The sequence below is a fragment of the Perissodus microlepis genome, chromosome 5 (genome assembly GCF_051167445.1).
Source record: "Perissodus microlepis isolate ML-2025 ecotype Zambia chromosome 5, ASM5116744v1, whole genome shotgun sequence".
In the NCBI taxonomy this organism is placed as follows: Eukaryota; Metazoa; Chordata; class Actinopteri; order Cichliformes; family Cichlidae; genus Perissodus; species Perissodus microlepis.
Genome location: NC_140465.1, coordinates 21029452 through 21042465, shown reverse-complemented (window position 1 = coordinate 21042465; position 13014 = coordinate 21029452). Strand labels below are relative to the sequence as shown.

The following is a 13014-nucleotide window of genomic DNA, read 5'->3' as shown; positions in this document are numbered from 1 at the left end:
CCGAGGCGATCAATGGTTTTGGTATGAAGTAATGGTTTTAGTAGTTTAAAGTTAAAGTTTAAAGTTTGACACCAAGGGAAAGTGGTCAACCTCGCACTATAATCTCATTTTACTCTTTCCTGTGCTTTGTTTTCAGTCTTTGGCAAAGACTTAAACCTTGAGTTCCGAAGATGAAAAAAACGTACAAACAGTTGTATAATTCTGTGCATCTGTTGTTAGTCAGACCCTTTGTTTTCAGCGTCATACTTACAACTGCGTCACAAGTCACTCTGAAACATTTCCTTGGTGTCATCATGCACTTTATGATTGCATGCTGATGGGAATTAGTAAATGTACATAAGTGAATTAATGTATGGAAATTAGCTCGAGTGCCACCGTGGGCCTGGTTCAGTTGATCCCCAGCTGCATATGTTGGTAATCACCGCTGCTTCTTGAATTCACTCACGGGCACGCAATAAACAACCTGCTGCCAGAACCCCCTACGCTTTTGTCTAATCCGCCGTTTCACTGGGCTCTAGTTTGTCTCACAAATACGAAAGTGAATCTCAGCAGCAGAATGCACAGAGGCACATTAACTAGGATGTGTGCCTGCACACTAAAGCCCCAGACATTAGGTCTAGGATTTACACTGGAATATGATTCCATAACTGTCTTAAGAGTTTAGTGCAGAAATAAGTTCTCAGGCAGATCTTGAAGAACTTTGTGACTTTGGAGACCTAACGCCTGGAGATGTTTTTTAAAACTTAATTCATTACTTTAGTTAATTGACCTGTTGAGCTGCTCATTTTAATCTGCAATGAGCCTGACATTAACTGAACTAATGAGACATTTTCTTAAAAAAAAAAAAAAGTTTCGTGTTGCATTGATTCTTTCTCATACATTCTTCTACATCCTTCTTGAATCTTTGGTTAATGCTTCCACCTACTGGAAGAAAGAGTGCATTGGCTGTTATTAAACACCATTAGATACAGCTGCAGCAGAAGACAATGCTGTTTTTGTTAAACAGCCTTGAGATATAAATACTTGTGTTTCAAATCTGGCTAAAATCAGCATAGTAGAGACCATCAGACCCTGCCAAGGCATAGAAATAGTATAACAAGCAGCTGGAATGATGATTTGTTGGATAAGCTGTGTGATCTTGGCTTACTGTGATCGGATGTTATGAGCCACCGGAAGCACTGTGAAAGGAAGCATTACTGCACTAAGATAGTAGGGGCAAAGAACAAACACTCGCCAGTGATCTGATCTCCTGGTCATCATGCTTTCCAAGAGCTCCATCCATCATTGATTTTAAGGTTTCACTGACTTGCCCTGCAAAAATGATGCAACAATAAATAGGGATGAGAATTGAGATCTATCTTGCTACGGCTACATCTTTCACTACAGATGTCTCCCTCTGCTTGTCTACCACGACTATGTCCGATTGGTTAGCCATCACTAGTTTGTCCATCTGTATCTAGAAGTCCCACAGGATCTTAACTTGCTCATTCTCAACCACTCGAGGGGGCGTACAGCATTTCGACCTCAGGACTTGCAGGCCATACTGAGCACAGATGTTCCTGTACACTATGCCAGCCTCTTTGTTATGTATGCCCTGTCTGCTAGCGTCTTGCACCCTGCTGTTATGTGCTGGAGTGGTACAGTGACATGCTATGCAGATCCTGTCCTTCCTGTTCTTGCGCACAATATATTTGTTTGCAAAATTCTACTAACAATAAAATAATCTATTTTCAAAAGTAACTACTTTACTTTTTTAATTCACATACTTGCAGGTGCGAGTAGAATAGGCACGGACCGCAGTCTAGAAAGGGGGATAGTGTCGCGCAGTCTGGCAACCCTCCTGTCAAACTCGCAGCGCGTGCAGGTTGCTTCTGGAAGTTGGAAACAGAAGTTAGCGTCTTTGCACCTAGCAGTACAGAGCTGCAAGCTAACATGGCAGGAAAGAGGGCGTTAGTAATCCTGTCTAAAGGCGCAGAGGAGATGGAAACTGTTATTCCCGTGGACATTATGCGCAGAGCTGGGGTTTGTAACATGCTATATGTTAGCATTTAGCAAATTAGCCTGTTAGCGGCCATAAAAATTAGACCCCGCTTCAGTCGACTCACAACAGTATTGGTGGCAGCATTGTTAAGATATCAGCCTGTGAATACTGTTATAACAGCCTGATATCTTGATAAGGGTTACATACGCACTTATCATGTGCTAAAGTTAACGCTTGCTAACACTGTCGATCTAACTTAGCAATTTTTCCCCTTTGCATATTCCAGGTTATTTTAGCGCATAAGCTAAGTGTTCAGTCAGCTATTTTGGGGTTGTGTCTGCTAATGGTTGACGGACTCATAACCTTACTAGTGAGTGCAGACAGAGGCCAAGTTAAATGTCAAAGTCCAACATAGTTGCACATCTCCGCCATTTGATATCTTTCAAAATAAAAGTCTACGTCAGCCATATAGAGTGAAGACAAAATGCCACTTTGAACCATCAGGATAATGATGCACTGTTGTTGTTGTTGTTTTTTTTTTTCTTTTACTGCTCAAACATGTAGATAGCAGTGACGGTAGCTGGTCTTACCGACAAAGAACCAGTCCAGTGTAGCAGAAACGTTGTCATTTGTCCTGATGCAAGTCTGGAGGAGGCGAGGAAACAGGTGAGGCTCAGCAACTACCTGCTAACATTACATACAAGAAGGGGAAAAAAGCGTTATCTACAATGCTTATATTATATGCTTGTATATATTTATTATTGGAAAAATGTTAGTGTTGATGGTTTCCCCCGCCACCCCCTCTAGGGCCCTTATGATGTGGTCCTGCTACCAGGAGGAATGCCAGGAGCCCAGAATCTGGCAGAGGTGAGATGGGGAGAGGGTCAGTTTTTACAGTTAAATTTTTTTTGGAAATGACTTAAGAATAAAAACAAGTTAAAATGCTTGAATTTGCCTAAACATTAGGACTAAATAACTGACAGTGAAAAGTGTGAAAAAATTTGTTTCTAAAGGCTCATCAGTCTTATGTTTGATTAAGATGTCTAAACTGAATCTTCTGTATAGTCTGTGATGTAACCTACACAAATGGTTCTGCTTGTGTGTGGTGCATCATGTGTTTTATTGTCTTGTGATTGTGTCCTGGTGTTTTATATGTGGTGCCAGTGACAAAAGAAACCAGTAAAATCTTGTTTTGTTGTTGTTATTGTTTTTTTTCATAGGCAAACATATTTTCCCCTCGGATTTTTCAAGTTCTTTGTACATTCTTTCAGGTCACTGCATACTTATGGCATAGATTTAATGCAGAAGTATAAATCCACTGTTAAACGCATACGCTCTTTCCGTTAGCTCGCACACTTGGGTCCTCAGTTAATACCACCTTGTCAGATTCAGTTTCATATTGATATCACCACTTTCGGGGATTTAAGTTCTCTGCTGCTGTGCCAAAATTCCAGTATTGGAACCATTCTAGATTTGTAAATCGATAATTGTATCCAAAGAAATGCAGTTGCTTCTTTTTAGCTATATGCGTGTGCAAGAAATGTTATCTTGTTTGCATAGTATCACAATAACATTTTTTACTAAAATTGCAAATATTTGGCAGCGGTAGGACGATTATTTTTGCTGGTTAGACGCTAATTGGGGAACAGGGGAACTAACACACACGGTGTTTAGAATGAGCATACAGCAAGGCTAGTACTGACTCACAGTTTGAAGGATATTTAGGATATTATTTAAAAGGTCTACCTGATGTTCACAAGAGGTGGCAACAAAAATGTGTGCAAACAAGGAAGTGACTCACATGTAGAAAAGTGGCCAGGAATTGTCCTGCCAACTTCTTCTCTCACTCAACACAGAGTAGTGTTCTGTTATACTGCAAATTCTGGTATTGATCTGATACCAAGTAAATGCAGGGCCCGCCACTACACCACAGTAAATGCAGTGCATCATGTTGTCAGCCTTACTGTATCTTAGCCAGGGAAACTGGTCAAGCCATTCTCTTCGAAATCTATACACTTTCCCCCTTTGACCTTCAGTGGGCTCTGGCTCACAGTCGCTCATATGTGGCTCATTATCTGATGCCATCTCCGGACCAGTGTTAGACACAACCTGAGAGGTTGATGGCTCTGTGTCAGAGCACTTGCTATCAATTTCGGATGGATCAGGCCTTAACTTAACAAGAAAGTTATCAATCGTTCTTTTCATCTTTTCTCATTACCCACAGCTACATCTACTACTTCTATCAGACCTAGGCTACTCACGTCTCTCTATCCGCCTGCACTTTCAAACATACACACGTAGGCCTACAGGAATATCTTTACCACGGCCAATCGGAGAGGTCCCACCCTTGACTATCTGACATATGGGCATAACGTGTATCTGTTGTTGACCACACAGAGACTTTCAGAGTTGCGGAGATGTTTCTTTTTTACTTGAACGGCTGGTTGCACTATTGCGACCTAGGATTTTTTTTTTAGTCGCACCATTGAGAAATTGGTTGCACTCTAGAGCCCTGCTAGTCCATGCATCTCCATACCAGCAAAAATGTCTCCAGAACATGGTAGGGCTGTGCCATATCATATCATCTGCAATAACACTAGTGTAAATTTTATGTGAGTTATGTCAGCGTCAAAACATGACATCAGTGCTATTAGCAATGCCATGCCTTTATGTTCCATAGCATACACGTCAGAAAGACTGGGCATTTTCTGAGAGCACGAGTCCCATGTCAGCCGCTTATGAAGATTTAATTCCTAAAAAGGGAACTTCAAAAAGTAACCTTCAAAATAGCTCAATACTTTAGAAAATATGCACAAAGAATTTTGTTCCCCCCAAAGGTGGAAACAATAAGCTTGTTTCACCACTTAACCACTCCAGTGTGGTATATACCAGGTGATGTTGTGACTCAAAAGTAAATTAATGACTCAACCAAGCATCACTAACTGCGCTTCATATGACAGGAAGAGAAAACGTTGATTGGAATTTACTGATGTGGTTATGTGGTGGAAAAGCAGGGGTTTAAGCAGCTGGTGAAAAAGCCCAGGCAGAAGTATTCTTCAGTTTGATTATGTGACAGTATTGGAGAGCTCTTGAAGAGTTTCATGGCTAAGGTAGTTGTTGTGAAACTAAAGTGTGAAGCAGGCATATTAAACTTTACTTAAAACTTCCAGAGAAAACAGTACCGAGGCTACATTTGTGCTTATAATTGACTCATGGTGTGTTACTGCTGTTGCACTATAATGTTGCTGCTGCTGGCACCTTGTTTCAGTAGAATCACACTTCAGATTAGGTCACCGGAAAAGGAGGATGGGAAATGCCCTTCAGTTACTTATACTTATAAATGCTGCTGCCTTTGAGCTGTCGGCATCAATAAAATGTTTTTTTTTTCTATATCATCAGAAATGTCACTAGTGTCCTTTTTTGTAAGTCACTAAAGACAAGTAATGTAACTCACAGTGAGCTGCATTACTTATGTTTCCATGTGTGTTTCAGATGTGTTCAGGTTTCATGTTATCCCATCCAGCTGGATGTGGAGAGCATCAGTTGGTGTTTGCATTTATATTGTTATATCAGAAGAATTTGGGTTTTTTGTATTAACTGCTTGTCCAATGTGCCAACGAAATAGATTAAAGAGATCCATATTTTTACTGTTCTTGTAAATACTCAGTGAAGCATATATTACAAGATTTTGCATTTGTATTGTATAAATAATATGGTAAATAATCACATTAGTTTACACTAAATCAAGGATTTTTAATGGAGTCTACTGAATTTATGCTCTGCTTCAGATTTTAGATATGTGTCCAGTGTGTGGTGGGATCAGCTACAGCCTCTCTGCAATCATGAAAAGCAAAAATAGCTCTATAGATTGGATAAATGGAAGATGAATAAGCCTTGAGTCAAGATAGGAATTTGTTGTGATTGTGTTTTTCTTCTTTTAAGTGATTTTATATTAAAAAAAACAAACAAAAAAAAACAACATACACACATTTTAGGCTTTAGAATTTGATGAGAAAATTGCCAAGAAATTGACAGATTCTGTCTTTTTTTTTTTTTTTTTTTTTTTAAAAAAGAAATTTAATGCACAATATGAGTTTTGATATACGAGTCATATTTATCTGATGGGTGCATTATAGTATTTGTTTTTATTTTTGCTGGGTAGCTCTGTATGTGTCAAGTGTTTTTTAAATATTGTCAGCTTATCTCAGTGATTATAATAAAGTCAGCATATACTCAGTGGAACCACATGGACTGCAAATGACTCACTGTGCATCTGGTTTTTACTGTCTCTTGCAGTCTCCTGCTGTGAAGGAGGTGCTGAAAGATCAAGATGGCAGAAAAGGCCTGATTGCAGCCATCTGTGCAGGTACAGTTTGTGGAAACAACAAAGTCATAATTACATAATTACACAGGACCAACCTTGGGTTGAGGTCACTCTCTGTGGGTTAAAGCTTCAACAGGCAATAAGCAAATGTTTTACTTTAGATAATCAATAAAAATTAAATGTTGATCACACAGACTGGTGCTGCCTTTAGATTGATTGGTTTGAAGTCTAATCTTAACATTTAAAAGCTGTTTGCCATAAGGAAAACGCCTCAATCAAAAAAAGGCAAAGACAGAATTCTTCTTAAATTGCAGATTATGCAATTCGTGCACATATTTTGTGCGTTAAAAATATTCTTCAGACTCATGTATTCTTAATACAGCTGTTTATATGGACCGTGTAATTTGGCTGGTTAAATTTGCAGCATTTATTTTCTTCCATAAGATTTCTTCCAATTTCCTTGTGTGAATAAACTGATCTGATTAATCAGAACAATGCATTTGTAAACAAATGCAAACACAGCTCAAAATGTCCACTGGTACTGAATACACAATGATATGGAAATAGTGAAATAATACGATTTTACCTCAGACATGCAGCTAAACGCTGCTCTGGGTCAAACCATGAAATTCTCCCTGCTGCTGCCTTGTCTTGAGAAGTGGATGAAACCAGTATCAGTTTCTTCCTTTTCTTATTTAGAAACATCGGGAACAGCTTATCATCGTTTAACGCTGACCTCAGTTTTTTCACGGTGTGTTTTTTGAGGATGAAGTATTTGCAAATTTGCTTTTGAAAAATGTTGAATTTTGTTGTCTTTTGGCATCGCGCTCATTTTGTAATGGCCTTAACTTTGGCATCTTTGCATGGCAGAAAGAAAGTGTTGTTGTTGGAGGAGCCAGGGAAGGTTCAAGAGTGATGGAAACAGATACATACAGACACATACTGATCGCAGGGTTTGTAAGATGTTGTGGCCATAAATGTGATCATTGTGCTATGGTCTAGTTGAACAAAAAAATAATAATGCGCACACTTTTCCAAAATATATCAAAACAGTTGACGACAAAAAATAATTTCTCATCTACAAAGATACTCTGGTTTTAGGTTCATCAAGTTAGTTTTGTACTGGCAAATGGGATTAGGAAATGATGGAGGTTCGGTAGGTTCACACGTCATTTCTGAACATTAGCCTAAAAAGAGCATGCATCTCATCCAGATCTTGAAAAATATACACCAATTATAAATATCCTGCTCCATTAATTTATGGAAATTTGCAAACCCCATTCACAAAGGGTGAGGTTTTGATTAAGAAGTGTCCCCCAAGTGCACCCAGAAGAGGTGACATTTTATTTGACAGATGAAAGGACGCAGGAAGGACAATTCGAACGGGAACAGGGGACCAATGCGGCAAAGTGGATTGAAGGGTGTCCTAGAAATGACTGAAATCCTCACAGGAATATACAGTTTAATGAAACTGCCAGTTATTATCCTGACACATGAAAAAAGTTAATTAATAAAAAAATAATAAAGACTTGATTGAAAATTGGAGTAATAATGCACCAAACAAAAGAAACAGGACAAATGTATCTTATATATATATACTTCTATTTTGAGCTAATAAGTGACGCATGGACGTAAGAGAGGTCCCCAAATATAAATACACAATTTATAAAACAGCCATCATAATCCTCACACTTTTCTCTGCCTTGCGGTTCCTGGGAGAGAGAGACCTTCTGAGACACAGACTGCTGTCCTCTGGGTGGGGACTGTGTGTAACAGGAGTAGCTTGGCTCTAACTGGCAGACTGCTGTTGTGCCAGGGAGAAGTGCAATCTTTAGACTGCATGGGAAGGCAGCCAAGGAGCATAATCAATAACTTTCTATTTATTAACAGTTTTTGGATGAGCTCACTGCAGTGGTAGGGCATTACCAAAGTTAATGCAGCAGCAGTCAATGTCTTTCTTTCTCCCACCTCTCTTCTCAATGTGGCTCAAAGTCTTTGGCGAGAGGCTGAAACCATATACTATATGTAGATATACTTAGAAAAATGGTACAGTTAAGGATACCTTTGGGACACAGTGTTATAATCGGATACTTTGCAAGTCTGTCATTGATTTAGCAACTGAAATCCATAAGGTAAAATGCATCATGTTGTGTATTTGCATTTTCTTGTTGCTGTAAACATTTTCCATTGAGTTTGAAAGGAGCGGTTTGAGGATGCAGCCTTTTGCTTAGTTTACTCTTGACTCTGAATTCTTTGAACTGCATAAAGATGAAAACAAGGACCGACACAAGCAGCCGAACACGCTCTTTAGTGTCACTTTCTAACAGGAAGCTGTTAAATGAACCTTACACAGCTTTGCCCTTCTGCAGGTCCCACTGCTCTTCTGGCACATGGCATTGGCTTCGGCAGCACAGTGACTACACATCCTGCCATGAAGGAGAAGATGATGGCTGGAGGTAAAAAAACAAACAAACTCAAAAACAACAAAAACAGAAACCTGTGACTTCATGTACTGCTAGAGGCTTTTGATATTTAGTGCTGAAACTCAGAAGAGAACAGGAGGAGGTGTGTGTATTTGTAAAGGGCAGCAGATGGTGCTATACTAGCTCTTTCTTGCCTATAGAAAATCGTGTCACTCTGCAGTAGGAGAGCACACCACTCAGAGGTGAAGAGCAATACAGGAATTTGACAGAACATACTAGAAATGGCTGAAATTGTGACCATGTCTACATTCTCATAGTGCACTGTAACATCATGACACGTGTGACTTTCGGTTTGTAGCTCAAAGCTGTCATATTGTCATAATCCTTATGGTGTTGCTCTTTCTTTTTTTAGACCACTATAAATATTCAGAGGCTCGAGTACAGAAGGATGGACATTACATCACCAGCCGTGGGCCAGGAACGAGTTTTGAGTTTGCCCTGACGATTGTAGAGGAACTTATGGGGGCTGAGGTTGCAGCTCAAATCAAGGCTCCTCTTATTATGAAAGACTGACTGTAGCTATGTTTTCTTGCAACACTGCAAACAACACAGCCCCCCCTATAAAAGTCTGACAGTGCTGAGACTGCTAATCCATTATAGCTGGCATCGAGATTCAGGACTTGCTATTGAGAAAACATTCTGTTGCGAAAGGTTATCGTCTTCCTCTGCCTTTCATAAGTTTCCAATGACACTGAAACAATATGGATAACAATCACTGTTATATTGTAGCTAATTTCCACTAACTGCTTCCCTGTTATTTTGACTGCTGTATGGCAATGCCTGTCATTAAAGGACAAGTGTGATGAATCTCTGCTCTTGTTATTCCATTGTTTATTAATACTGGAGGTCACTCTGTAGATTTCACATGCCTGCAGTGCATGTTGACACCTAAATATAGGCTGCATAATGTAATGTATTGTGAGCGCTGGTTAGAACGCGGGAAGCGGAATCCGAATTGATTGACAGGCACTCTGGCCAATGAGAAACGTGGACCTAAATGCAGTTGTGTTTTAAACGGCGAATGGTTTCTCGGCCGCAGCCGATAGGGCGGGGTTTTGATGTAGCGCGTGGTAGCTGTGTCAGAGCAACAAAATCCGGAGGGTCTTCACACAGTCAAAAAGGAAGAGGAGGATTTCGCCTAAGGTAGGAGCGTTTGGGTTTTCTTTCAAGTGTTTTGCGGGTTATTCCGACTCCTGTTAACCATAACGTTCTCCGGGAATGTAACTGTAATATTTTATTTAAGAATATAAACGCAGTTTACATCACGTTAACTAGCCACCGCGGGTGTCGAAATTAAGATTTCTCCGGCACGTTAATTACACAGCAGCATACCGGACAAAGGTTACATCATTTAAAGAGTGGGTGTTTGCAACTAGGACTCACTTTGTTAGCCGTGATTAGCCTGCTGAGTGTGGTGAGTGGTGAGCCTCAAGTTCGCGGCGATCTATAAAGCCATAATGGATTGACATCACCGTCTCAAATTGGCCGGGCAGAGTAACGTTTGCCCGAGGTAACGCGTCCACTGCTTGCTCACTGTGCAGGGATGCGTTGTGAGTTGAACTGAAACAGGAAGAACGACGTATCTTTACACTGTGAGATCGTTCTGCAGATGTGACCTGACATGGAGACGTCAGCTCCAGAAGCCCTCCATCCTCAGCAGCAGCCGCCGCAGTCAAGACTGCTGCATACGCTTACTGTAGCTAATGCAATGCGGCACAGGCCAGGTTGTGCATGACTTGTGATCCAACTAAATATGACTACAGGAAATTTAATGAGCTCTAAATCAAAGTTCCATCGATACTGATGTTGCCACTTATTGGTATGACTATACAAACTACAGCATTTTGCAGCATGAGTTGGCTTCACCAGAGATCCTTACTGACAGAGACGCCCTGTCAGGATTACACATTGATGGTATTTTTTTAAAAAAAGGTGCAATCCAGAGGTGTCATCTCCATCTTATTCATTTTGCATAACCAGGAAATACACAGCAAGTTATAATCCCATAGACTGCATGCTCAGTTGTAGGGAAACTCCCTTTTACACCACTTTCAAGCAGCAGTAATTCCCAGCGAATCATGCATATCCGCAGCAGAGCAGTCAGAGATCATCAACATTTAAAAGCAGATCCAATGGGCTTTTATTATACAACCAAACAAAAGTTAGGGTGACACTGAGGCTTCCTTCCCAGTATTGTGCATCAAGAGAGACAACTGTTAAAATCAAATGAAATAAAATCAACATCATCAAAAAAAGGAGTGTTTGTGTGAGGCTCCCCATGAGGAAATGATTTCACTCGCTGACTACTAATGGCATGTTTAACGTATTGATTACTTTAAAATGTTTTTTGGTGACATTAGTTTGAGGCAAAAGAGACAGTGTTAACATTTTTCTGCATTTTTCAGTTATTTTCTGTTAGTGAGCTGTGTTGCTAAGTGGTCAATGTTAGGTTTCTTACGTATTTGAGGTCATAAACTGTGTTTGAGGTCTGCAGACCACAGGCTAAAGTTTGGTTTTAGAGCTTATATATCACCTTCTTGGAGCTATTTACCCAACCGAAATAAGCCCACAATTTGGATTTCCTGCCCGACTGTTGAATAACAACAGGGGCCAACCATGTAAACAATGTCTGTCCATGATTGACTGACCATTGCAACTTCCTGTGGAGTTTGAGGATTTTTTTTCTTTCTTTTTTTCACTGACTAACATTTATTTAGAGATAATCTCTTGCTGGTTATGGTTTCTAAAAGTTTTTATCATTTTAGATGACTATTCTCATTGTGTTTAGACGTTATCATTCTATTGTCTGCCTGGTCGAATTGGTTTTATTTCAGTGTTTCATAATAAACCAATTAATGTCAATTAATCCTTACCACTCCCTGGAAGATGAACATTGCTGCTTAAATGGCATCTTCCTCATAAACTGTATAGCACATTCTCATTAATTTTCTGTGTTTTTCAGTGGGGTATTTATGGAACGTTAACATTTTGCGCTCTTGCACAAAACATGTTAGAATTATTCTGCTTGAGCAGTGGTACAGTAAAGAGCCTCAGGCTTGACTCCCTATTTCTGGATGGGGCAGAGGAGGGCAGGATGGGGGTAGGGTGAGGCTGAAGTCTCTGTGACTGAGTCATTGGTTTAGCTAATGATGCAATTAGAGTGCTACACTTTGCATCTCCTGATTAGCTCCCCTGCTCGCACAGACTGAATTTGCTTGCCTGAGTTGTTTTTACAGATGTGTTTCAAAAGGTAATAGGCAATTTTCAAGCAATCATGGTTTCATCAGACAACCACAATTTTTAAGGTCATAAGCGATAAATGGATAGGTCTGGCTCGGACACTTAACGTAATGGGGAATCTAAACAATAGTTGTTTGTAATTGTACAATTTGGGACAGAACAGGTAAAAGTTTTGAATAAAATGTGCATTTTATATTAAGTTACGGCTGCCTAAATGTGCACATGTTTGCATAAAATTCTATTGCAAAGAAATAAAAAAGCTACATAGTATTCTGCTATTTTGGCGTATTTTTTTTCATTATATTCAAAAGAATATAAGATTGTTTATAGCAACATTTTTGTCCCAGTTGTTTACTCAGCGGGGATTTGTTTGCAACTGACATGATTTAGAAAATTTACTGAGTTGGTATCTATAAATGTGAAGTACATGTATGATGTTTGAAGAGGTCGTTTCGTTGATAATCCGGACTCTCAAGCTTTTTTTTTTCTTCTTCTTAATAATCAAAGGTTAATAGAAGATTGAACTCAGAAGTTTAAAATTCAGCTTACGACTCTTATGTAATTAGTGTTTCCTTAAACAAAAGTTTCAGTTCTGAGTAGGGACCAGCGCTTTTAATCGTAATAAATATACATGTAAGCTAGGGCTGTGCGATATGACCAAAATCTCATATCCCGATATAAAACATCTATCGTCCGATAACGATATAAATCACAAAAAATGTAATATTTTCTGTAAATTCTGTGAATCTCGGATAGGTGAAGTGTTTCCAGCTGGGCGTCATGTACCTGGAGTCGAGTGTTTTAACCGATGCATGAAACTACACATTTTTAGACATAAGTTGTAATGGCCGCTGTTTTCTTTGTGAGTATTTATTACACGGCGAGCTGCGGGGAAAAGCCTGTTCTAACGTTTGAGTCTAAGGTTTATTTTTTAGCACCTGACGGCTCTTTTTTTTGCTTCTCATCCGTCAATACTCAGCATACTT

General features: G+C 39.6%; 2 protein-coding genes across 3 annotated transcripts in view; both read left to right on the top strand.

The window, feature by feature from the left end:
- Positions 1–1806: 1806 nt before the first annotated feature.
- On the top strand, positions 1807–9595 carry park7 (parkinson protein 7). Its single transcript, XM_084928711.1, has 6 exons — positions 1807–2022; positions 2546–2647; positions 2789–2848; positions 6278–6347; positions 8675–8761; positions 9141–9595. The coding sequence occupies exons 1-6, from the start codon at positions 1933–1935 to the stop codon at positions 9299–9301; spliced, it is 570 nt and encodes a 189-aa protein (XP_084784837.1). The 5' UTR covers positions 1807–1932; the 3' UTR covers positions 9302–9595.
- A 225-nt stretch (positions 9596–9820) lies between these two features.
- kcnab2a (potassium voltage-gated channel subfamily A regulatory beta subunit 2a) overlaps positions 9821–13014 on the top strand; it is a 106833-nt gene continuing 103639 nt past the window's right edge. For both annotated transcript variants that reach the window (XM_084928710.1, XM_084928707.1), the window contains exon 1: positions 9821–9931. The gene's annotated coding sequence lies outside the window, so the exon portion shown is untranslated. The remainder of the gene's footprint in view (positions 9932–13014) is intronic.